This window comes from Podarcis tiliguerta, assembly GCF_965153285.1.
Source record: "Podarcis tiliguerta genome assembly, chromosome: 3".
Lineage (NCBI taxonomy): Eukaryota > Metazoa > Chordata > Lepidosauria > Squamata > Lacertidae > Podarcis > Podarcis tiliguerta.
Window position 1 is genome coordinate 77,589,459 of NC_139536.1, and position 27,743 is coordinate 77,617,201.

Consider the following 27,743-nt stretch of genomic DNA (forward strand, 5'->3'; position numbering starts at 1 on the left):
CCCCCCTTCGAAGCCCCCTTGGCCCCGTCCATTCCGCCTTCGCCAACCAACGCACGCAGCGGCAGCAACCGGTATCTTTGCGCCGGTGCCAGCCATCGAAACGGCCTCCCGAGAGTGGGAGCGCGGGCGAAACGAGCCGCACGCTTTGCTTTCCAAGGAGAGCAGCCGAGGCACGAATGCCCTCGCCAGCCACCTCGCCCCACAGGGGACTTCAGCCCCTTAGCAAGAACAGCAGCGTGCCCCTCAGCACTCCAGAAACGGCCCCTTTCCACTGACCCCCACTCCCCCTGCGCAGTCCCAGGAAAGAGCCCTGTTTTCTCGCCCCGCCGTCCCTCCACGCGCGCGCGCAACACAGCGCGCCTCCCTGCCCGCCTCATGCGTCGCACTCGCGAAGTTTGGCGCTCTTGCCTGGTCCCCCACCCCCCCACGCCGTCCTTCCTTCCCTCCCTCCCTCCCTCCTTGCCTGCCTCCCTCCCTCCCTCCGCGCTAGTTACTGTTGCCGCGCTTCTGCTGCCGCTGCTGCCAGCGACAGGACAAAGGCACATTAACACGTGATGGCAACTGAGCTTCATAAATGGGACCAGGAGGGAAAGAAGGGGTGTGCGGCGAGGCAAGCTGTTGAGGAGGGGAGACGTCGGGCAACAAGCCGCAGCAGCCGAGGAGGAGGAGGAGGAGGAAGAGGAGGACGGGGCTTCGGGGAGGGCGCTGGGCACAGTTCCTTTTCCTCTCAGAGCTCCAGGAGCAGCGCAGAAGAGAAGCACATGGCGAGCGGCGCGGGAGACCGAGGCCGGCGCCAGACCTGAGGGGCCGAGAGGAACGCGGAGCTGCTCCCCTCTCCTCTCCCCTTCCTCCTACCTTCGCGCCGCCTTCTCATCCCCCACCCCTCCCCGTCCAGCCCTCCGCTCCCCTCCCCTCAGCCAGTGCCGCCGGGCGGAAAAGCTCGCCCCGCTCGCTGCCCGCCGAGGGTCAGCCTTGGAGCAGCAGCGCGCCTCCACCGCGAAGGGAGCGCGAGGCGCGAAGACCCAGCGCGCGCTCTCCGGACCACCCCCGCCGCGCCGCCTCCCCTCAGCCGAGGGAGCTGCGAGAGACGGGGCCATGTGAACGTGGGGAAAGGTAAGGACGGGGGGGGGGGCGGGCAGCTGCTCTTTGGGCAAGGAGACCCGGGCGGGCAATGGCTATAGGTCAGCCAGGGGGAGCGGGGGGCGCCGTGTTGCTGCCCGCTTCGCCGCGCGCGCAGGGCTGGATGGAGAACCCCGCCTGGAACTCAGACCCGTCCGCCCAGGATAGTTGCGCGTGGAGTCGCGCGGTGCTCCGAATTTCAGGGGCGAGCTCCTTGAAAGGCGAGGACCTCGCTGGACTCGCCTCAAGGTGCAGGTTTCAAGGTGTTCCTCTGGGTAGACGCAAGCCCTTGAGAGTTCAGTCCTCAGAGCAAAATCTCCACTGATTCCTCTGTCCGGACTGCACCTTTGGATCCCGGTCATCAGCAGACGAATCGGTGGAAGTTGCTGCCAAGTAGCGTTCTCCGAAATGCCAATTAATGCGTGATCTGTTTCCCCAGGGGATAGATTTTTGGAAAGCTTTACTTTAGGAAGATCAAGTAGTTTATGTGTCACAGATAGGTAGCTCACTCTGTGTGTGCGAGAGAGCGAGCGAGCGAGCGAGAGCACATATGTTTATATACCTATATCCCACCCAACCGCTTTCTAATTATTGTTTGTATAGTATCTGTATTGTTGTAACTATGAATCTTTTGAGAGCCGCCTACAGCAATTCAGGTATAGTACCAGATGCATAAATGCTCTGCACTCTCAAACTGGGCAATTTTCCTACAAAGGATCAGTGTAGGCATCTGTTTAAAAAATGGTCTGAAACGGAAAATCATAACAATTCATTGGGGCTTGTATGAAATCCACAGCACCTGATGAACCAGGAAAGTTTTTATTTCTGTATTTGTGGCCCCAGAATATAAATGTCCACTCTAATGTCCTTTGTTAGGGAAAGAAAATAACCAGTCTGGAATTATACAGGAGCATAAAAAGGCAGAAGGTGACCTCAATTAACAGTCATTGAATGAATTAGTGCTTTAAAGGAGAGTCATTTGTGGACACTGAACCTGAGACCTCAGCCTAGACTTTGTTGCGCTTCACCCATTTGAGGTTAAAACTGCAAAGCGGTGTTCAGGTGGCTTTGCTAGATTTTGGCGTGTCTTATTTGCCGTTCCATTGTGTGATAGCACCATTGCTGGATACAAGAGCCGTAATCAAAATCAATGGATTCTTAAAAGCAACCAGAAATTTGCAGATGCTGTGTTGTGTTAATAAAGGTCCTTTGCATATGGCAAATGGTGCACTGCTCTCTTATTTCCTTCGTGTTACAGGTATAATTGATCTGATCCAGAAGAGATCAGGGCAGAGTGACTATGTAATGAGGCAAGATTGAGTGAATGGAAAATATATTTTCTCCAGGTTCATTTCTTCTGTTAATGGATATGATCTTAACGGGGATGGGGGGGCACAGGGGGATGGAGGGATGTGAGATCTGACAAGAGGCAGCTTTGTAGAAGCTAAAGACTGGTAGTTTTATGGCTAATATGCATTCATTCTCCTCCATACAGAACCTTTCAGAGCAGTCAACCTCTAGGTTCCCATAGGACTTTGTCTGACATAGAGGGTTTCGTCTTTAATCCTAACCCTTTGGTGATTAATAATGGAAGACATTCTTATTGATTTTTCCTGTATTATCTCTTCTCTCGCCTCTCCCCTTCCCTCCCGCCCCAACTCCCAACAGTTAAGGTTCTAAACAGCAGGAAAAGGCAACTATAGGATGTTGTTGTTTTTTTGTACACTGGTGGTTATCCTGGATGCAGAGATGCTCAGTGAGGTATAAACAAAACACTGAGCATCCAATAGCCTCTAAATATTTGATGATTCCTCCCTACCATCCAGTCTAGTAGAATTATCTACAGCAAGTAAGAAATGGTTAAATCTTTGGTGTTAAGCATCAGGTATTTTGACAAACAAACTATTCTTTGGGTGGGCTTCTATCAAAAGTACAAGCTACAGTGCAAAGCTTCCAGGGCGAGGTATGTCTCAAGCCTTGGATGAAATGATGATTTCTGACATCACTTTACTAATATACATATATATATAACTATATAACAACATTAGATGATAACTGCCATTATCTTGCTTTGAAGAATGCTATGAATTCTACTTTTAAGGAAAAAAATATGCCTTCAGCATGCAATATGGCTTGGTTGCCTATTGTGTGGTTACTTTGAAAACATCTAGGAAAATAAATTCAATTAATCAGATTGGGGGGGGGTCTCTTTGGAGGTTTATTTATACATGCTAAGCCATAATGATGCAAAGTTTTATTTGTATTATGATGATTATGATTTAAAAGGCTTAAATATGGTGGTGGGTCGTTCTCACTCTTCCTGTATGTTCCTCCAGTGTTATTGTTCTTCTTTGCCTTAAAGAACAAGCACCTCTCTGTCTGTTGGTATTATTGCTGTTGTTGTTTGGCCTAAAGAACCCAGCCAGAGCAGCATTTTTAAAAAATGCATTTTAAGTAATAAGATGGTTAACACTGCAGCAATTAGCGGAGCTTATTTTTACACAGACTGCACATAATAGAAATTACAGAGATGTTGCCTCTTCTACTCAGTAAGAAGAAGAAGAAATAGCAGTCATTATGGTGATAGGTCATGTTATGCAGCAAGTGTAAATTTACAATAAGAGAGAAAGCAGGAGTGTCTAATTAGCTTAAGCCAAATATGCACATGTAAAATTGCATTAACTCAAAATTGGCTTTGCAGCAAAAACACACACAGAGTCACCTTTTAGAATATATTGGGATGAAATGTAGAACTTATCTGAATAAAATGATCTTGAGCTGAATTTATAAAACCAATAATTTAATTTCAAAACTAATGAGCACTGAAAAAGAGAGAAGTCTTCAAGGAATGTAAGATATGTTTTCTATTAAGATACGTCATCAACCTCCTGTAACACCTCAAATTGGAAAGTAATGGAAAAATAACAAACCTGGAAAAAATCCAAGATCATGAGTAATATCCAACATTAATCATACTCAGTTTATACCTATGGAATCAAGGAATTTAAGTGCATTAATTGATTTCAGTGGGTCTGCTCTTGAGTATGACCAACGTTGGCTGTCACCTGCGCTCCTAAACATGTTTACTTGGGAATAAATTCCATTTCAAATAAAAATGCAGAGTATTGCACTGCAGGAGTGTGATGTCTTTGATTTTATTAGCTGTTGTTCTTTAAATAATTACATTGGTTCCATTGCATAAAGGACATCCTTACAAGTTTTTTTTTTTATGCTTTGCTAAATGGATGATGTGTCCTGGGCAAACTTTGCCGTTGTGTTTCTGAATTCAAATTTCTAATCAAATTCTTCCTACTTTCATATATAAACATACTGTACTTTTGATTAAGAAAGCTCAGATTCTGAGATTGAATAGAAATTTTCAGTGCTGCTTTCATAACTGAAACTTTGAGTACTAGTCTCTGTTTGTGACTGAAGCAGTTTAGTCAAGAGATTAAAGTGAAGCAAAATCCTAGACAGCATATAAAACAGCATATAATATATAGATATGGTCTAAAGGCTGTCACCCTTTCTGAAGTGAAGCAGGTCTGTATCTGGTCAGTGCCTGGATGGGAAACCTGGTTCACTGATGAAGGAAAGGGGTGATATAAATGAATTCTAAAAAAAAAAAAAAATAGCTAAGAACTTTAGAGTTAACCCCCCCCCCCCCTTCAACCGTACAATTCTATTTCATCCACTCACTCCCACACTTCTCACTAATTTCTTATGGGGAAAGGTTTCTTTTTTTTTATTTTTTATAATACCCTAAAAGATTCATGTCCTTTTCAAAGCAACTGATTCTATGAATTTTCTCCACCAAATCAATCATACTTCAAAGCATCTTCAGAATTCATTTTTGTCTCTTGTTAAGGTGTGGGCCTTTTTCCGACTCTCCTTTGTTCGCGGCTATATTATTAGTTTTCAAAAACGTTCACTTTCAGAAGGATGCCATTTGGAGCAATTCCTTCATATTTCAGAGTTGCATTCTCCCCCCCACAAAAGTCATCCCAAAAAAAATTCTTATGCATTCATTGTGAAAAGTTGAATATTTTACCTTTTTTGAAACTCAGGCATTGTACGGTCAACTGCTGCCAACAATCCTAACACTGGGACTCATCCAGGATTAAAGCAACTGTACAAATGGACACAGAAGACAGAGAGAAATGGGCCCTTAATTGCAACAATGCTGCTCTTGTTTTCTTACTTGTAGGGGACTAAACGTCTAGTTCAGAGCAGTTTTGCAAGCGTGCCAAAGCAGGCCCAAAATGATATTATGTTAATAAATTTGAATAGAAGCTGTGATAAAATTTAAGCTGTTCTGTTCTTATACTGCTGGCACATTTGATGTTAGAACTAAGAGTTTGCTAAGGCTGCAGTCCTATACTCACCTGGGAATAACCTTCACTGGACTCAATGCAACTCATAGCTGAGTAGACGTAGTTAGGCTTGTATCGTAAGACTGCAGTCCTATAATGACTTACCTGGGAGTAAGCTCAAGTGAACTCAGGGGGACTTGCTTCTAAGTAGACAAGAACAGAATTGCTCTCTCAGTGTGCATTTGGGGTTATAGTTGTGTGTGTATATAGTTGTGTTTCAAAGAACGCTTGATCTCAATAGAATAAAATATGTGAAGTGATATTGTTACCAAAATCCAAAAGCTAAACACATCTATTTGCATGGAATTATTTGGGAATCAAGTCTATGGAACTGATTACAAGTCTAGGTTTGTAATCTGGAAGAACATTTTGTAAACTTTTTTCTTGAGTTAAAAGAATACAGTTACAAATTGTAGCATAGCCTTTTGTTTCTTTCTATGTAATAAAAGTAGCCTTTATTGTGCTACATTCCCAAATGGACCAGGTCCATGTTTTTCTAATATGTTACCCTATTGCAGGCCAACCAGATATAGTAGAGATCCAGACATCTCTATCTTTATTGATTATGTAGGAAACTTCAAATGTGCAGCACTCTACCTAAATCCCCTTTCTTAAGCAACAATTAAAGGTTCATGAACCCTGTTGTCTTTTGCATCTGATCTTCTGGCATCTGATCTCTTGGCAGGCCCCTGCAGAGCTTGCCTGAGGCCTGGGGTGGGAGTCTTAGAAGAATAAAGTTATAACCTCAAACAATAAGCAGCTGGTCCAGCTTAGCCATCCAAGACCCTGGGCAAGAATATCTGGCTGCCCCCCCCCCCAGCACAGACTGGTCTGTTGATAATGAACAAATTAGGTACTTCTGTATATCAATTTTATTCACTGAAAATGTACGAGGAAAAGGCCGTACCAAAGCTGTAATATTTTACATGATCTAGAAATGACCTTATCTGAAGCAATCATGTGTATTGAGTTAGTCATGTTTACTAGAAAGACTTGGGTAGACGATGCTGATTAAGTAACACTATAAAAATCTTATTTTAGCCCAGCTGGAGTAAATTTTCACACCTGCATTTTAGGAAAGCTTGCAAAGCTTTTCTCCCCTTGATGACTATGTTAAATTAGTACGGAATCGTTATTTTTAGTCACGTCTGCCTGTTTTTAACATAGTGTGCAGATAGGTTAGATCTACTGTATCCACCATGAGCTAGAGAAGGGGAGAAGGTGATATTTGCAGATGCAAAGATCTTCCCTCTGCATTTCCCCATGCAGAACAGCTTGGGAGTGAGGGCATGGGCCCCAGGGGTAGAGAGAACCCTCTTCCACTCAATCCAGGGGAACCTGCTTCTGGATCTCAGTCCCTCATGTGGACAGAATGAGCTTTTCCACTTGCAGAAGAGCAGCTCTGGGTCCAACTTGGTGTGTGGAGAGCAAATTAAACGTATTAGTATAATCTCAGTGGAGCCCCGTCACCCCATCCCTACTTCTGTATCCCCTCTTTTCAGAAAGCTTTTTTGTATGAATTTCACATATGATAGACATTCCACATGAAGTGTTTCTGGCATGTATTAAAACACACTGGATATTTCTCAGCTTCATTGTTTGCACTTCAGCATTAACAATTTTCATTTGCTGATACCAAGAACTACCTCAATATCTGTAAGCTTTCCATTGCTCAAGTGAGCTGGCATAATAGTTGTTGTTTATATGTGTGCAGAGTGAGTTAATCTACTCCCTTTAGCATATGGAAATGCATTTTTACATTAAACATATATTTTCTTTGCAGTTGAGGCTTGCAGATGTGACATCACCCACGTTTTGTTGTTCTGAATAGTATTATCCACTATAATTCTTCCTTTTTACATAAGCAGAAGCATCTGCATGTTTTCAATGTATGCTGCATGGCCCAACAATCTGGTGTGATATCTTGAAACGCTAGGAAGTATCTGTTTCACCAGCTATTTGTTTCCCTTAGGGTATGTATCTGAATACCTACTTAACTTGAATTCAGCTTTGAAGAGAGGCATAAAACATCATCTTGAGAAGTGTTCATCACTTAAGCTGATGACAGAGAGTATGTTTTCTTTCTTTCTTAACAGCAGAGTTTTACCAAGCATGATAATGCATCAATGATTTCCTCCATCGGTTTAATGTTAAGAAAATGCCTTTGCAGTTGCGTTCATCACTACTTGTAGTCTAAAAAAACAAGACCGCAACTGGAGGTTCTTGGGTTAAATCCAGTTACCAAAGAGGTGGCACCTGTCCCTACACTTGCCAGTCTAGAAGCAAAAGAGGTGAAGAGGTTTGGATAAGATGGCATCTGTGGCAACAGCCTCTTTGACAGACCTGCACTAGGGTATGTGGCTTGAAATATTGTCCCAAAACCCTTTTCAGAGTTGATATTGGGTCTATGAAACTTTTACATTACAGTATTGCCTCATGGCCCATTCATGTCTCACATATAAACTTGTATATTTAATCATTCTATGAATAATTTAACTTCCCATTGTGGATTGAGTTCTGGATTGTCTCCAAAATCATAAAACACCAACAATTTCCTTAATGAGTAGTTTGTGCTCTTTCAAAATCAGCTCTTTCTTTGAGAAAACTGACAATTATTTCTCAGCTTTTTCTTGGTGCTATTACATCAGATTCCATTTCACGCCTCTCATCAGACCAATCTGCATTTATCATTTGACAGTATGCTGCAGTGGTTCTCAAACTTTTCTCTAGGCCACAGTTTCAGAATGAAAATTTGCTCGCACCACAACTGAATTTTTAATTGATCAGAAATGCAGTGGAAAATAACAAGAAACAACTCCCGGCAGTGCTTGGTTTATATCACAGAACACAGTCACTTTATAATATGATCACGGGACATCCAGAAAGTATAAAACAATAGCTTTGTAGGAACATGACTCATTCCCAAATATAATTTTGGTTGCCTTTGAATCTTCCCACTACATTTGCCACCCTCTCCTGCAAAACCAGTGCGACACACCACACCCTTTGAAAAACCACTGGTACACTGCAAACCTATTACATTGAAAATACTTCTCTCCATGTCAAATCTGGCTGGGAAATCAATGATACTCATTATAGTTTTGCTGATACGTTATATCAAATATGTTAACCATTCTACAAATGGACTTCTGAAGTATATGCTTAAAATAAGGCACGTAGTCAATACTTTTTACCTCAGTTTTACTTTTGGTAGAAAATGGCTGTTGTTCCCAAAATTCATGATGTGTTTCTTGCCTCTTCTTCCGTCCATAACCCTGCCACCATCCATCATGCTGGCTCTCCCTTTCCTCCTACATAAAACAATTCACTACTTCATCTGCAACATTACCTTAGGCCTCCAGCATCTCATTTGTACTGTCTGATGAAATCCATATCCATACTCCAAACATTATTGTCCAGAAAAAGGGTCATTTCTTAAATATAATTATACATGAATGAAATACAGTGGTTTATGGTTTCCCTCAAGCTTTAACTCTAATCTTTAAGCATGTTTAGTTGGGTCAAAGGTTCAACTTTCCATCATTACCACCTTTCCATATTACTTGTCTTGTGTCTTTTTATATTACATTTTTAATATTTGCAAGATATTGTAACCCCCTTGAGCCCCTGAGATAGGATATAGCTTAGATCTAAATAAATAAACGAGAAGACATATCCTCAAAAACCTTCAAATACTCTGTATTCTTTATAAAATTCAATTAAAAAGTGCCCTTTTTAAAGTCGTCTGTCAACCTACTTTAAGCTAGCTCAAGAATCTTCCCTCTTTTTTTCCTTCAACAGCTTGATTAGAGATGTAAAATATCTGGAATTTTTGAAACCATGGGGGATCTTTTTTCTGGAAGAAAGCACATTTTCCAGAAATTTCTTTAAAAATTGAATATTTCATTAAAGCACTACATATCAAAGGTCACTTCATTACTTAAGGAACATAAAATGCATCATGTATAACTTGGTTTGCCATAGAATGATCATGTCTGGTACATTAAAAGTGCAGTTAATTCAGACAGTGATTACAAATTGAATTTATTCTTTACATTTTTTGTTACAAAAGTAGCTACAAGTTGATGAGCACTAAGGAAGCTAGAATCTCTTTGATTTTGTCAGTTTACGAGGTACAGGCAAAAACCCAAGAAAAATATAAACCAACAGTATTATAGTAAAACAAATTATTATTTATTCTGCAAATTATTTTGTCTCTTTCCAGTCCTTCACAGTATCAAGCAGACATAAATCATTCATTTTCATAAAAGTAGGGGAGGGGAGGGAAAACAATACTAAATGACCACTGCATGAAATTCGATCAGCGTCTTTTTTTAAGCTACCGTTATCCATATCCGTTTCTTCATAACTGTCATCATATTTATCATGAATTACTGAAAACTGAAGGTTTGCCCAATTTCAAAAAGTTTCCTACCTTTTCACATTTTTGTTTATTTTTTGATTTAGTGTTAGTATTTCCAAACATAGATCATTTTCTTTAACATAATGCAGAAGAAGATGGAGGAACCTAAAGTAGGTAAGAAGCAAGGAGATTTGGGAGGCTGTGTTGTACAAAGGCCTTGCCGCCATGTTGCGGGACGACTATGCTTGGCAGAATCTCAGACGACATTCCTTGGCCAAATACTTGAAGATGTTCTGCAGTCTGCAACATTTGAAAGTCCCTTTCCAGCATCAAGCGTGCTGCTTGTTTTGTAATCCAGTCAAATGCAGAAATAGTGCTATGATCACTTACATTTCTGCTTTTGAATCTTGCATCCAACAGATTTACAGCAGTGTGAACTAGATGGCAACAAAATTAATTGCTTTGTACTGTCTCCCAGTCCTTTAAGTTTTGAGTTTTTAAAAATATTATAATTTAGTACATTTACACCCCACTTGTCTTCCATCATGGAACTCAACAAGTACACCATCAAGACTTACAAGATAATAATAATAATAATAATAAATAATAAGCTGTTGGACGTCTTTAAATATTGTGCTCTAGGCTCTACTGTCCTTATATTTTGGGTAGAAATCTCAGTCTTTATACTCATTAGCCTCTTCTTCAGGTCTTGTAATTCTAGGCTTACAAAATTCTTTTCTTCCTTCGGGCAATTAGTATTTCTAGTGTTGAGCTTGGTTTCCTTTATCCGCATTAGCTTTGACTCTATGCAAGGGACCAATTGCCTCCTAGTTTCGTCCTTAAATACCCTCACCGGGCGGAGAGAATGGAACCACCATAGGGTATCCTATGAGTGAGTCGAGATGGGAGGGTTGATGACCTAAAGGTCATAAATAGGCGCATGGTGTTTCTCAAGGTCGGCAGGAAGTGGAAATTTTCTAGATCTACATTTCGGTAATGGTAATTCAGGAGCTGAGACAAGGACATAGTAATTTGTCTGCGGTTCATCCACCTATGAGTGTATCGGTGAATCTTAAGCATTATCTGGTTCGTTTGCAAGACTTGACAGGACCTCACTTCATCCATAGTTTGAGTTGGTGAGTTGTTAACAGAGTCATTTCTTATCATCCTTTTAAGCCCTTGGGCATTTAAAGGGGAGGAACTAGTATCCAATTGTTTCTCAATGTTAACTATTGTAGTGAGAACCAGAACCAGAACCATAGTTTCTGCAGACAACATGCAAATCTCTTGGTAGGGGTGCGTATCCCAAACTTGTTGAAAGCAGGCTCCTCTGATATCTTGTTCTAGAGGCATGGGTGGGTCAGCGTTAGGAGGGGGAGGAATCCCTCCTGCTCCTGCTCTTGCCCTCTTGGACGGATTAGCTTTTTCTGGGAGGAGGGGGGTCGGGTCATTGACATCCTCCTTAAGGGGGGGTGAGGTTCTCCCAACGTTGTTACTCACTGTTTGTTCTATTTGCTCCGTTTTCTCGGTTTCCTCAACCCGCTCTGTTTCTGAGCCAGGGCAGATGGCGTTGGCTCTCTGCCGATTCTTTGTTTTAGAGGAATTGTGAGTCTCAATAATGGTCTTCTGGCTCTTTGCACCTTGTTTTCTCCTTCCGGCAGGCATCCTCAATAAGGAATATACAGCAGGGATGTCCAACTGGTTGACCACGATTGACTGGTAGATCCCTGGGAGGTGTTGGTCGATTGTGGTTGATTTTTCCTTTGCGTGGGAAAAAGAGGATCCAGCCCCACCCCCTTGGCCCATCCTCCATTTGCGCATGATCACTAGAAGACGTAGTTTTCACTGTGAGGCCATTTGTTTCCTGATCAACAACTTTGACATGAACCCCCCAAAAAGGTCAACAACTTTGACCTTCCTCCCTAAAAAATGCTCAACAATTTTGACCTGAACCCCCCTCCAAAAGGGTAGATCACTGCTAGTTTTTTATTCTGTGAGTAGATCACAGTCTCTTGGGAGCTGGATGTCCCTGATATACATGTACTAAATAATAATAATATACCTTTTACCAGTTTTAAAGCCAGCAAAACCCCACCTTTTTATTTTAAAATATACAGTGCAGATGGGGTATAGCTATAGCAGAGAGGGGTTTTTTTTGTAATGGTCTCAGTGCAGCTTCTACAAATGTGGTTTGTTTTTGGTTTTTTTAATTTATTTACTTTTTGCTGAAAAAAACGGGCATGCTTCATTTTTGCCTGGAAGATTTTTTTTGTTTGCATCAGCACAAAATCTGTGGAACTCACTTCTACCAACTGTGGTGCTCAGTAAATTTGTACAACAAATACGTTAGCAACTTTTAAAATGTCAGTCAAACTTCTTTTTCAGTCAGAGATAAAGCAAATAGCTGAAGCTTGACACTTCATCTGGGTCACTGATGTTATTTTTTTTGAAATAGTCCCCCCCCCCAATAATAATAAACAGATGTTTTGTGACTAATATTAGGGCATTCTTAAGCAGTCTTACTTTGATTAACTTTGTGTGGGTGGGCATTTCTATTCCCATAATCCCACTATTAACTCCAACCATGCTCTCTGGGAGCATCAGAGTGCACAACCTCAGGGCCAGTGTTCTATCCTTACACAGAGCTGATACATAGAACCACAGAATTGTGGAGTTGTAAGGGACCACAGGGACCATCTGGTCCAGGGGTCAGCAGACTTTTTCAGCAGGGGGCCGGTCCACTGTCCCTCAAACCTTTTGGGGGGGCCTGACTATCTTTTTTTTTGGGGGGGGGGGAATGAACAAATACCTATGCCCCACAATAACCCAGAGATGCATTTTAAATAAAAGCACACATTCTACTCATGTAAAAACACACTGATTCCTGGGCCGTCTGCGGGCCGGCTTTAGGAGGTGATTACTAATAAGCAGTTGTAAGAGATTTAAATAAGACCATAGTATTTTGAATGAGTTTGTACACACACACACCCCCCCCCCCACATAACACACACGGGGGGGGGGGGAGTGTCCAAATGCTCTATACTTCCCCCATGTGAAAAAGAAATGCAGAAAATAAGTAATAACAAGTGTTTAATCTTATGAGTCACTGCAGGGATAATCATGAAAAAGCCCATATCCATTCTGTGATGCTTTGTAGAGTTAGGTACCATAAGTAAAATTTCCCCAGATTATCTAGTTGATTTTATAGGTCTATAACAGCAAAGTGACTCATGGCAAATTTTATTATAGCTTATTTAGACTTTTGTTGGGTACAATCCCCTTTAGATACATGAATTGTTATCTTCAGTTGCAGGCCTATATTCAGGAAAAGTTTTCCTGCTTGATTCTGTTTGAAAAAGAAAGACTTGACACTAGATTACGGAAGAATAACACTGGAGATCTTTGAGGGACAGGCATCCTGCCTTGAACTCTTTGGATGAAGGGCAGAACAAAAACGCACTAAATAATATATAACGGTACCATATATAAATAATACATCTGATGAATTATGCCATTGCCTGTGGGTGTTCATACCAGAAAAAGGTAAGAAAGACATGACCAAGCACTTAAGAGTGCAATCTTATGTGTGCACACTCAAAAGTAAGTCCGACTGAGTTTAATGGGGCTTACTCCCAGGTAAGTGGGTAAGCCACCAATATATACTAAATACTAAAAGGTAATGATAGGAAAACTTGGAGCAAAAAACCCAATATTCTTAGGTAGTGACACTGAGTTTTAGGTGGCAGAGAGCCCATATGAGTGATTCTTTTAAGCCACACATTCTACCACAATTTTACTCATTTAATTTATTCAGCCTTTTTGGCATAATTTAGAAAATAAGATCATAAAAGAGGGGGAAAACGCATCCATAAAACATTGCTATCGTCCACTACAGGATGATAAGAGACACCTAAGCTGCTCCTGGATAAGAGAACTCACACTGAGTTAATATTATTTATGAAATGTCTATTCTGGCCATCATCCAATGATTACCAGGCGGTTTACAATATAATTGTCTTCTGTGTCAGCTCACACAGGAAAAAGCTGATTTCCCATGTTGGGCATAAGATTACCAGGGGTGGTTGTCTCTCTAATTTTATGTTAAGCCACACCCCCTCCATGGTGGTCTCAAAATAAAAAATGTAACCACTAGACCAAAATGGTTGGCAGCCCCTAAAGAAATCCAGCAGATATGGTACACAAAGCAACACCTGCTACAGGTGTTTTCTTTTCATGAAGATGCTTTTCTGTGCCTTCAAAAGCTGCCTGTCAGTAATTCAGGCACTTTATAGTTTGTCATTATTTAGACTTGTTCCCATGGGGCATTCTAGCCCCCGTTTTCACAGAGAGCAGCAACCTGGACCTGGTTGTTGTGCTGATGCTTTAAAAAAGAAAGGGAGGAACAAACTCCTCACCTCCCTCATCTAAATGTAAACACAGTGCATCTGAAACTACCTCCCCCAGATTAATACAGTCTTCTAATTTCCAAGTAATTAGACTAATAAATTAATAGCAGGTCAAAGATTAATTAGATAATATACATGTGCATTAAACAACCATGTAAATATAGGCATTTGATAACTATTTTCAACTCTTCACCTCCGTTTATCAAGTTAGCTGTAAATGTTGTTCTCTAAACATAAATACAGCATAGTCTACAGTCATCCATACTCTGCTGGCATGTTGCATTTGCAGATTTGTCCATCTGAATAGGGCTGTGGAAAGAAGGGAATCTGCACTTGAGAGACGACAAGGAAAACTGGAGGGCTGGATCTGCAGCCTGTTCCTGATCGCCAAATGAATAGGCCAGGACGACTACACCCTGCATTGGGAAGTGGCCCGAGAGATCATTAAATTTGAACTGTTCACAAATTATTTACAGAGTACCCAAGAGAATCTCCCTGCACAACCACATGATAGTTAACTTGAGGGCTGATTTTGTGAAGTGCAGGAGAGATCCATTTCAACGTTTTAAAGTTTGCAGGATGTGAGGAATGCAGGAAGAAGCCTTACATTGATCTATACAAGGCTTCCTAACCTACCCTTTAGCCTCTCCAGGGGAGGACTTCAGTATTTCACATTTCAGTGGCACTGGTCGTGCTGCCTTAACCTACCTCTGAGCCTCTCCCAGCCAATGCTATTTGGCCAGCCATGCAGCTTACTATTGATAACAACTGTGGTGTTTAAGGCAATCATGAAAATTTCTGTTTTGCATACATTTTAGTTCTTTGAAGATCCATGTCATCTTTTCCTTGCAATACATCCCCTTTAGAGATAAACGTCCTTCACAAGTCTCTTGGGGGAATCAGATCCACACTGTTCTGTCCGTCTACTGTACTCGCCTCTCCACACATAGAAGTAAGAATGCTGACGGTTACATATTTTAAAAGTTGCATATCACACTATCACTTTTCCACACACCCCACCCCCAAATCTTTCATTTCTTCTAATCTCACATTTTAAGTTTTCTGTCTCTCTCTGCTTTAGAGTTTGGAGCACTTTTTAATGCTGTACTGGTCAAAATGCTTAAGAGTTCAGGCATCCTTTTTTTTCAAAAAAGCTGTCAACATAAGCTTCCACATCTCAACAGCAAAGGCTTGCCATTTTGTAAGGGTTGGGCTGGATCCAGAAATGTGCAAGCGGAAGAAATTCTGGTGCTGAAGCTGTTCTGCAAACCTTTGCCCAAGAGATAGTGAAAGGCATTGTTCAGCGCAAATGGTGGAAGCTTGTACCGCTGAGTAGGCTTGTGCAAGAGATACACAATGCCTGCTAGATTTCATTTCCCTTTTTATTGTGTAAGTATCTTTTCTTTGTTGGAAAAAGGGTATTCTGTTCAGAGACGAGAACTTCTGGATCTAACCCCCTTTGTTTATTTTATATTTATTTTATTATTTGAAGGCTATGCATGTTGTTTGTTTGTTTGAAGTGACAAATGCCAGGTTTCCCCTTGATGCCCCCTTCTTGTTGTCATCAAGTTTGAGACAGGATGAAGCGCTACTAGCACTTGAGTATGCTTGCATGAAGCAAGCACTAAGAAATTATTATTTTTTTTTAAAGTATTTTGAAGGATCTCCAAGACCAGTAATGGGTTGGCCTTATACTCTTCACATATCATAGTTTAAAGGCATATGTACCTAATTTATATTAATAACAAACCCCCAAATTCATTGTATGATTTGTTTTGATCCGGCTTTAATAAACTTTCCCTCCTATTTTAATAGGTGCATTTATACACATTGCTAGTGATTTGCAATTATGATAGTCCCAACAGCAAACAAAACAAAATTAATGTCAGCAGCATCCTCCAAAGTCTAAACTCTGTTCTAATGAACTCTCTGGTACTTGCAAATAAATTTCTGTCTGCAAATACAATAACTTGGAAATTACTGTAAAAATCTAAATGCACAGGTGTGGGGGGGAATTGAAATGCAGGGTGGGATTTGCTTTTCATGATCCCATTAACTATGGTTCTGGCAAAGCATATGCATACAGAGTAGTACTTTGCTGAACGTTTGTTAAAACATAAGAGTGTCTTATTAGCGTTTTCAATAAACATACGATCTCACACACTCTTGTGCTTCAAAGGTGGAGAAAGGGGTATTTATTCTGAGTAGACTAACAAATCATACTCACTGCAGCTTTATCACTGAATACTTAGGCTTCATGAAAAATTGAATAATGTTTAAAAAACACTTTCCCAACTGTCTGCTACTGAATGATTTAAATAGCAACCCCTTGTGTTATAGAAATAAACATATTTAAGTAAAGTCACTTCTATAAATTTTTTAATGGTTAATTGAAACATTATGTACAACACTCTGCCTGTATTATAAATGAGTGAGGTTATTTTTGCTTTTTGTTTTTAAATGTGTGGCAGTTTAAGTCACCAGAAAACTATTTGTTTTCTAGCATTTCTGCACTACATGAAATATTGATACATTTTGCTTCAAGAATGGCTATAAATTATAGCAGTCAGGGAATTAATTTTGATCACCTGTATAATCTGTCACGAACATTTCTGGATGAATGCTACATTGATTCCAAATTCAGTCTCACATATTTTAAATCTGCTCTTTTAAAAGTTTACTTAGGTTTAAAAAGGGTTTATTTCTGCTTCCGTTCACATTATAAGGATTTTGTGTCATAAAAAGCAGATTTTGGGTAGAATCCAATTGACATGCCTAGTGCTGTTGCTAGGAAGCAGAATTGGAAAAAATGGCGTCACTTCCTCTATTAGAAGATACCTTCTACTGGATCAAAAGCCCCTGGCACTTTACGCAAGGACACCAATGGTACAGAGCTTTTTTAAAAAAATAAATGTTACTTTGTTCTTGTAGTGATGAAAGCTCCAGCACCAATTGGCTGAGCTCCTGTGATGACATGGCATGTTTGTGAACATTCTAGCTTCTCAAGAAACAAAGCTGTAAAAAGTGCTTTCTCATCAATTGAATTAAAATACAAACCATTGGAATAATACAAAATGCAGTTAACAACAGCATAATAAAAATACAGAGTGATAACCAGCTGAAGTGTCCATCTTAGCAGAGTCTATCTATAACAGTATTTCTGAGACGCTTCCATCTCTATATTTTGGAAGACTGAATTATGAACCAAGATTTGCTGAGCCAGCACTAAATCATATGCAGGACTTCCCAGCTCATCATTAGCAACACTTACTGTTTTCTACCCTGATTTTTCTTTATTCTCCATTGAGTCCACTGTCATGTTGTATAGATTTTTAAAAAACTTTCTGTCAAAATGAGAGGTGGTACTATTCCATTTGCATCTTCCAAATGTATGTCCATATTGCTTTAGGACCCTGTAGAGTATTGCCTTCCTGTATTACTATTAATACAGGAAGACAATACTCTACAGGACCCACACAATCTTTTTCTCCCATGCCTTAGAATTATAGAATCGTAGAGTTGGAAGGGAGCTCGAGGGTCATCTAGTCCAACCCTCTGCAATGCAGGAATCTCAACTAAAGCACCCATGACAGGCGGCCAGCCAACCTCTGCTGAAAAACCTCCAAGGAAGGAGAGTCCACAACCTCCTTAGGGGGCTAGGGAGCATTGGGCCTGGAGGCGGAATGTAGCCTTTCTGGCTCACGAAATTCTCCACAAGCCACACCTCCTCCGTTTCCTTCTAAGGCCACACCCCTCTCTCCAGGCCACACCCCTTCCTGGCTCTGACCTGACTATTTTTGCATGGTTGCTATGTGTCCTTGAACTATGTTAATGCTCCTTGCTTGCCTAGAGGACATTTAAAGAGGTGCGTGTAGAAACGTCTGATTTTTGTACAGCTGGAATGTAGCCTACCATGCAAAGGGTAAGAAGCACAACCTTTGCTCCACAACCATTTTGGCTCAGGCCCCACCCACTTTTGCCTCTCCCCGCCTCCACTGGCATGTGGCCCCCAGAACGTTGCCCTTGAGGGAATGCTGCCCTTGGGCTGTAAAGGTTTTTCCACTCCTAACTGCCCTGAGATCGACAGGTGTAGGGCGGTATACAAATGTAATAAATAATAATAAATAATACCTTACCCTGACAAATACCTGTCATAAAATTTGCACTGCAGCAAAGGGAAGGGAAGTTGCCAGTTTTGTTGGGCTTAAGATATTACACAGGATCCAGAGAAAGGAGTTAGCTGTATGAAGTGTAAGAAAGCCCAGAGACTTTGGTAGGTAGAGTAAGGACTGACAGAGAAAGAGGAATCCAAGGAAAGTGTACGTTAAGGAGAAGGAAGATTGAGGAAATGAGCAAAGGTGACCCAAGAACACAGGCAAAAACACACTAAGGGGTATCTACTACCAGACTTCCACATATTGATTCGAATAAGCTGCAGGCTATCACCCCAGCTGGAGCCTCCCACCACTCCTGTACATCCAGCCCATGACATTGAATGGATTAGCTATTTTTATATATACTCTTGGCAATTAAAGGCAAATTCCCTATCTTGTTTACTGGCAGATCTATGGAGCGCATCGCAAATTACTGTATCTGGAAATTCAGCACAAGTAATTTGCTTCTGTTCTTCTCAGCTCCCTGTCCCCCCCCCCCAAATAATATTAATCCATGTTTTGTTGCTTTGATGTTTACTTATTTATAATTTTTTTTATCTTGTCTTAAACAATTTGCTGAAGGCAGCTCATAGTCCAAACATAAAACATCAATAAAGCCACAGTAAAAATGAGAGTTAAAATTACAATGACATTTACAACAACCATAAAATACCAATTTAAAACAGTAGAACCACAACGCAATACAATGAAAAATGCTTGTTAGAACAAATGAGTCTTACTTGCCTCCACCCGAAAAGCAGGCGAAGAGTCGCAAGTACATCAACAGGGTGACAGTTCCTAAACCTTGGGACAATAAAGTAGAAGACCACATTCTTGCCTCTCAAATTTGACAAGACATAGGACATTTGTAATTGGATTTCCTAACATTTTCATTTTTGCCTAAACGCATCCAGGGGATAATCCCAAATGAGAGCAAGCAGAGGCAGTAAAGGGAATGGGAGGTTAGCCTTACCCTGATACTACTTTCCCCATTTAAATTGCCCCATGAAGTGTATGTGTTCTGCTGCAGGACTAATAGCAGCATCAGATTACATGGGAACACGATATGGTGGTTAGCTCCACCCCTTTCCACACTGTTTTCATAAAACATGGAGTCCCCCATGGATGTTTTCCAGTAAAAATTAAGGTGTCATGAAATCCAAAGAAGGATCTCCGCCATCTTGGCTGGCCTGTCTTCTTTGTCATGTTCTGTGAACAGACACCCTTTCTCACTAGATCTTTTAAGAATGGCGCCAGGACAGAACTACAGTTAGGCACTTGCACATGGAGCTGCCCTTGGAGATGGTCTGGAAGCTGAAGGTAAATCAGAATGTACCTTGTTGGTTTGACTAGGCTTCCAGCCCAATTCAAGGTGTTAGTACTAGCTTACTAAGCCCTAAACACCTTGGGAGCCAAGTACCTCAAAAAGTACCTCCCTCAGTATAAAGAATCTCAGGCCCTATGATTGCCAGGGGAGGCCCAGTTGGTATGCCACTGCTGGGCACTGCCCACTTGGTTCTGACCCATAGCTGGGCCTTCTCAGTATAGTTCTCCATTTTTTCCAATACATTTCTGCCACCCATGCCCCTAGAGGTACATATGTCATCCTCATGATTAACATTCAGGAGGAATTTTTAAACCTTCCAGGCATTTTGATGACTGTTTCTGGAAACTGTGAAATTATTAGCTATAACAATATGTGACTGCTAAGAATTTTTATTCATTCATTTATTTCTTTAAAAAATTGTTTTGTTTTCCTCTTTTGTTGTTTACTGTCCTGGGCTCCTTTGGGAGAGAAGGTGGGATAAAAAATGATTAAATCATTGTTGCCATCATCTTGTTCTGCTCCATTTGCTATAAAGCTGGTGCAGAAGGTCTACTGTTAATGTAAATATGGATGTGTGGAAGAGGGGAGTGAAACCTAACCCTTCCCTTGTGTCATTTCACTGTTTTGGGGTACTTCTGAATAGTTTTCTCCCACCCAGCTCATTCCCCATATTGGAGCTGGGCTGAGTGAGAACATCTTAGAGCACCTGAGCAATAGCAAGAGCAGTAACAGGACAGGCCACCCCTGCCTGCTGGACCTCATGTGATTAACTGGTCTTGGATGTGTGGAATAGTAGAGACCCAGCTGTAACAAGTGTATTGGTGACATGTCATTCCAAAGTTCTGGATGATCTCATTCAATGGCTATAAATTGCACAGTATACATGTCAGTGTTTACCCGCCTGTGGAACTATGAACAAATGTCTCCCAAGATGCCCAGCAAGCATGTGCCAAGTTTACCCTCTGGGGATTTTTGCCGGAAAGAAGGAAATAGAACCATTGAAGTCCTTTGAGGGCTATAGCTATTCTAAATAAGGCACCAGAACATTGCTATCAATAGTATCAAAAGTTGAGGAGCAATCATAGGTGATTCACATTTATTCTAGGGTGCAGCTGGAGTAAGTGATTGAACACAATTAATCACTCATTAGTGAGCCTACCCAATACTTCTCTACCATCGTCATGTATGCCCAACACTGCACAGTAGAGCTCTTCCCTGTGATTTGGGCCTTTTCCAACTTGGCCAGCATTGTGATGCAACAGAACTCTCCGTGATCTGCTATGATTAATTCACTAAGCATTTTAAGGATAAAAATGCTAACATCCTCCTTGATCTGATGTTACCACTTCTGCAATCCGGCTTGCAGATACCTAGTCCTGGTTTGCTGGATAATTTATTTGGTTGTGGCTTAAGGATTTGGACAAGATTTTTGGAGGTGTGCATGCTCGCATACCACTTCCCTGTCTAATCGATTTGGATGAAGGAATTGAGGGGGCTCTCATCAAAGTTCCATTTAGAAAATGTATCCAGCAGAACTAGCTATAATAATTTAATAAAAATTAATATATTCTCTAATACTTCTGCGTGCCCTACCTTCAGTCATTTCATTGCATAACCAGCAGTCTAGACATTCTACATCTGAATGAATGTGCACTTGATGTAAAATATGAGACAGATCCACCATTAGGTAGAATAAGCTTTGCAGTATTGTTGGATGTTACTCAGCTAAGCTGTTTACAATAATTTTTGCCCTTTTTCTATAGTTTGCATAATTTGCATATAGCTAATTAAGTTTGGTTTTCTTCCCTCTCTACTAGGATTGCTGCCTTTTCCTGTCTTTCCCCCCCACAAGCCTGCATAACTGACACCTGGGGTTATGAAGTCAGTCCTAGATGGCCTCGCAGATACGACCTTCAGAACAATTACGACAGATCTTCTATACATGGGTTCCAGCGATATCCAGTACGAAGATTTCAAAAGTGACATGGCTTCCAAGTTAGGATACTACCCACAGAAATTCCCTCTGTCTTCTTTCCGAGGCGATTTCCGACCAAAAATGACTGCAGGAGAAGATGCCATCCTGGGTGGGCACCCACAGGATCAGATCAACCTTACAGATTTTTACAACAAGACCTTGACCAGCTTCAAGGATAATGAGGAGAATATACAATGTGGGGATAACTTCATGGATATGGAGTGCTTTATGATTCTGAACCCTAGCCAGCAGCTGGCCATTGCAGTACTGTCCCTTACTCTGGGCACCTTCACTGTTCTGGAAAACCTTCTGGTCTTGATTGTCATCCTGCAGTCCCGAAGCCTTCGCTGCAGGCCTTCCTACCATTTCATCAGCAGCCTGGCCGTAGCTGATCTCCTGGGCAGTGTAATCTTCGTCTACAGTTTTGTTGACTTCCATGTTTTCCATCGGAAAGACAGCCCTAATGTGTTCCTGTTCAAACTGGGTGGAGTTACAGCCTCGTTCACTGCCTCGGTGGGCAGCCTTTTCCTCACCGCAATAGACAGGTATATATCTATACACAGGCCCTTATCTTATAAAAGGATTGTCACCAGATCGAAGGCTGTTGTAGCATTCTGCGTGATGTGGACCATAGCTATTGTAATAGCTGTCCTTCCTCTGCTGGGCTGGAACTGCAAAATGCTCAATTCTGTTTGTTCAGATATATTTCCTCTAATAGACGAGAACTATCTGTTGTTCTGGATTGGGGTCACCACTGTACTCTTGCTTTTTATTGTGTATGCCTATATGTACATACTGTGGAAGGCTCATAGTCATGCTATTAGGATGCTTCACCGCGGCACTCAGAAGAGCATAATAATACATACTTCAGAGGATGGTAAAGTGCATCAGATTACTAGGCCGGAACAAACACGTATGGACATTAGGTTGGCCAAAACCTTGGTCCTCATTCTTGTGGTTTTGATCATCTGCTGGGGTCCTCTGCTTGCAATTATGCTCTATGATGTCTTTGGGAAGATGAACAAGCTCGTGAAGACTATCTTTGCCTTCTGCAGCATGCTCTGCCTGCTGAACTCCACCGTGAATCCCATCATCTATGCTCTCAGGAGCAAGGACCTGAGACATGCTTTCAGGAGCATGTTTCCACCTTGCAATGGGACTGCACAGCCTCTTGATAACAGCTTGGAGTCTGACTGCCAGCACAGACATGCTAACAACCCAGGTAATGTCCACAAGGCTGCTGAAAGGTGTATTAAAAACACAGTTAAGATTGCCAAAGTGACCATGTCTGTCTCCTCAGACACAACTGCAGAGGCGCTGTAAAACAAAGACCTCTCGACACCGTAAGAGAACAGATTAAGAGAAAGCAAGAGAAATTCGTGGCTTGTTTCCTCCAGTGTAACCATTTTTTTAAGTTTATCATTTCTAAGTGACTGTTTTTATGAGTCTTGAGCAGTAGCCCCCTCTTCTGAGTTCTACAAATAAGAAGTCAACTGAAGTTTTTAAAAACAGATTTTTTTTCCATTGGCAAAATGCTAATTTACTAATAATGGCTATTATAGTATACAAAAAAAATATCACATTAATCAGTGAGCAAGATATACACACTTTAGGAAGCTTATTGAAAATTGAAACATACAACAGTTTAATTAGAACAAAAAAGTAAATTTTGTAATCATAGGTTTTTGTTTTTTTCTAGTGTGAACTATGTTAATTGTCTGTAAGTAGGTTTTCATCCTCCCCCACCCCCAAAGCGGCAGTACTGGATTGTAAGAAATTTTGTACCATGTCTTGTGAGATGTATGATGTTTTGCTGTATGTTACTGATATTTGTCTAACCAAAGTGATTAGGTAGACTTGTGTGGATGTAATGTAAAGTATGTGGTGATGTACCCCCCCACCCCCACCCCCACTCCCCACCATGAAAATACTTCCTGTATTTTGAAGAATTCCTATAAGGTATTTTGAAATTTTTACATTCTTAGTGGTTTTTAGTGAACTTAAAAGGAAAGGCTTTGCATTTCTTCTGCTCACATTTGAAATCCCTATTAAGTTTTTTAAAACAAACAAACAAACAAACAAACAAACAAACAAACATGTAAATATGGAAATAACAGAAACAAAGGAACATAGAATACTTTTGGGAAAAAGGAAAAATACACTAGCTCAGACTGAAAAAGATGTGTGTGTGTCTCCCCTCCCCTTAAAAAATGCCATCTTTTGTCTATAAGACTGTTGGCTTTTTATTGGAAATTGTGTGAATGCCAACATGACCCAAAAGAAAGTTATTAGGCAGTGATGTCTTCAATAGGCAACTGCTTTTTCATTGGTCTGTTGCTGGCATTGTATTTGCGAAGACAACATGTGTTCGGTTCCATGTACAAAGTTCAATCACTGTGACGTATACTTGAAAATGTGTTTCATTCCTATGTCCCAGGTTTAAATAGATTTCAAACCTGAAATGCCAAAACATCAGTCTTCAGTAACAAGAGGATAAAGTGTTAGTATTAGATTTAAAAAATGAATGTGTATATATAATTATTTAATATCTATGTAGCTGTGTGTGTCGTGTACGTATTCTAAATAACCGTGGTTACATTAATATTACTAAGATAAGAAACTGTGACCAAATGTTTTCTCTGTACTCCTTACTGCATTCTTTGCACATGAATTCTGTTTCTAAAAGTGAGTTCTTCCAACCAATCAGCAATGAGCTTGCAGGATCTATTGAGCACACTTGTAAAATCATACTGAAAACAACAACCCAATATGATAACTGAAGAGAAGTATTTTAATATATGTAGCTGGCAGCCTGATTAAGATGGCAGAAATACTGTAGCGCTTAAAAACTCGACTGGCTTAATGTGAATTCGGCCACAATAATGACAGGAATGATTGGAGGAAGCCGAGTGTCTCTGTGAACAAATGCAAGCAAATTTAAAACAGTCATCCACTCGTGTCAGAATCAAGCCCCCACTGCAACAAAATTAAGTACCCTCTCAAATTGGATGCTCCACATTTGTAGCTTCTTCTTCTTTTGCCAGAACTAAGAATGCAGGAGACAAAAATTGAAATGCCAACCATCTGAAAGGTAGCAACCTTAAATCACATTTATAGTAAGATAGTTGGCCTCCTGTTGCTAAAAGAAGGTTACTCTGATCCAGCAAAGGCAGCTCAAACAAAGAAGCAGACTGCTATATTAAGATCCCTCTTTTTGATCAGGTCCTACGTGTATGGGGGACAGACTAAACGTGGGCAGTTTTCTTTTTTAGATCCTTGCATCTTGCACCAAGGATTGTGTGTGGGGTTCCAGTTGCTGGGCTGCAACTTGTAGCTTGCGTTCCAAGCACCAGATGGACAGCATTGTGTGAATCTAGTGCTGTCACACATCTGTGTGAAGGCAGATCACGAAGAGCTGTGGGGGCCAGTCAACAGTAGATAAAATGGACACTGAAAGATTTAAAAACTGGGAACAGGCAAACTTAATGCCATCGTCTTGCAGAATGTAAAGTGAAACTAAAGCTGTAGCTAGAATGTAGCCTGCCGAGAACTGAAGATCCCGAGTAACATGAGTTTGGAAGCTGACTAGGGCAAATCGTTTGCTTTTAGAATCCATACAAGTTGATCCTTTGAAGCTCAAGAGAGGAAAGGCAACCCTGTTCAGGGTTGGGAGCTGAGCAAGTTATCAAAGAGCAGTTCTGATATGAAAAACTTCTCCATCTCCAGTCCTCTTCCTCCCTGCTCCACATCTGAAGAGTCTTACTAGAATACGGCTCCTTTCGGAAGGGGAGTATATGGGGAAAGCCTGCCTATTCTAGATCTCAGTATGATTTTGATGTAAGATGGAGAAGGAGGTGCCAGAACAAGTTTCAGGAGCATCTAGCAATGAAAGCAAGGAAACACCTCCTCACTCGCAGCTTGGGAGTTCTTTAGTAACATTGTACAGTAGGGAATTCCTAGCCTGCGGTGGCTCAGTGATTCTTGGAAGCCCCAATCTATCAGAAAGAAGGAAGCACAGGACTATAGAACAGGGAGAGAGATACGAGTTTGTGGCATGCTGCTTTTAAGTTCTGTGACTAAAGGGGATCTAGCAAAGAAGAGAGCTATCATTCCTGGGTGAAGTGCTTGACATTTTACCACTGCTCACACTAGTTCTTTTCCAGAAATGGAAGTGTCATAAAAAGTGTTACACCAGAAATGGCTCTGCCACCTCTATGGAGTGGGCAACCTTTTTAATCTGAAGTGCCACAGTCCTTTCTGGACAATCTAGGGGCCACAGCAGTGGAGGTTTTAACATGTTCATTGGTTCAGCATTGTATGTTAGGTGGTCACCTACAGAACGAATTCTATTTGATTTGATGTTTGTATTCTTATCCAGCAACAGTGTTGAGCTCAAAACAGCTCACAATAATCGCAGTAGCATTAAAAAGCAACAGGCATTGCAATCATTATAATATCAAACAGAGTAGCAAACCAGAATAACAAATTCATCAAAACAGTCAATGCAATTCAATTCAATGGAGGCATGGTAATTCAAAATATTGGAAAGAGCTTCTGGGCCTTGTGCAATAAAACAATTCCATCCAGGGGAACAGCTTGCCAAAACTACCAGGCAAGTTGCTAAAAGGCAAGATGATGATAAAGATAAAAATGCAAACCTTATTTGTTCATAACTATGTCAAAATACTGTACAAAATGCTGGACTTGGTGTAGAACAGATCTGTTCTATTCTACGCATGTTCCTGAGAGGTGTAGCTTGGCAATCGAAAGGGACTGGATTATTTCTGGTTTGCTTCAAGACATGCACAAGAGGGATATGCCACGACTTCTGCCAAGAGGGCAGCTGTGCATTTGTTACTTATTTCATTTGCAGAGCTGCCCCCTCCACTGAAGCGAATTCGCAAGTCCTTGCAAGCATTCATCCTCCATATGTGCATTGAAACTTCCCACACACACACTTGAAATAGCACACTTGATCAGGGTGTGTAACTTTCAGTAGCGGTGGAAAACTTTTATCGTCCTCTATTTAAAAAAAACAGGAAAGGAAAGGAAAAGATAATTCTGGTAACTACTTGGGTACCTCCAGATGATGTTTACTGAATATTCTGAGCTCAGTGCAGGCCACCATGGATGCAGCACATGATCAGAGGTTTCTCTGGGGCATAAGCCTCATTTTCCCCTCCCCTGGAGCATGTACATTCAAGCAGTCCCATGCGGCAGGCCTTTCTGTGGCATTGGAGACTTGTGCTATCTTTCCATATCCCTATACAGCACCTTGTCTTTCAGATTGGTCAAAGAATGTGAGGGCCCTCCCCCGTAATAGCATAGCCCATTCAATTGCTTGTGTGTACATACTGAAGGGGGAGAGAAAATAGACTCCTGTGCTGTAGGAATTCTTCTGTGTGCAGGTGCTGGGTCTATGGTGGGCTGTAGTTTGAAACTACTTTCTTCCTTTGACAATACATCTTCAATCTGAAACAGTTTGGGAGGAAAGAAAACCCAGAGGAGGGGGGAAAAAAGATAACTTTAAGAGCCATTTTTGAAACTATTCTTGTGGTTTTAATGCACACTGTATGGGTTTCTGTTTATGTACAAGATCTTAACTTCTATGTAATTAAAAAAACAAACTACGGGACAAAGGGGCTGTCTTGGCACTAAACATGGTGCTTCTTGATATAATAAGAAACAACATTCTGTGAAATAGTATGTATTCATCAGTATATTTCATTCCCATATGTGAGTTTAAAGAAAAGTGCTTCTAGCTGTGTGTATTGTCCTAACAACATTTTTCAACCGAGCTGATGGTGATGTCCCTACAAAATGAGCGCAAAAATGCAACTGCTGCTAGATACGCTGCATAAATTAGCTGCACTTAAGCCATGTTTTAGAATAGTATTTCTTAAGGCTGGGAAGCTGCTTAGGGAAGGAAAGTTCATTCAGCCAAGGGAAGGTATAAACTCCACTCTGATTCCTCCCAGTGGGTGCCAGGAAACAAGCTAGTCAAATGCCACCCTCTCCCAACCGAC

General features: G+C 41.1%; 1 protein-coding gene across 2 annotated transcripts; it reads left to right on the plus strand.

The window, feature by feature from the left end:
- Nucleotides 1-102: 102 nt before the first annotated feature.
- On the plus strand, nucleotides 103-27,225 carry CNR1 (cannabinoid receptor 1). Of its 2 annotated transcripts, none has more exons than XM_083432368.1 (2): nucleotides 103-1,113; nucleotides 21,560-27,225. In XM_083432368.1, exon 2 carries the CDS (start codon nucleotides 21,619-21,621, stop codon nucleotides 23,038-23,040), a length of 1,422 nt encoding a protein of 473 aa, XP_083288494.1. In that variant the 5' UTR covers nucleotides 103-1,113; nucleotides 21,560-21,618; the 3' UTR covers nucleotides 23,041-27,225. The 2 variants fall into 2 exon arrangements, with proteins under 2 accessions (XP_083288494.1, XP_083288495.1); XM_083432369.1 differs by lacking the exon at nucleotides 103-1,113 and adding an exon at nucleotides 17,007-17,147.
- Nucleotides 27,226-27,743: the final 518 nt, after the last annotated feature.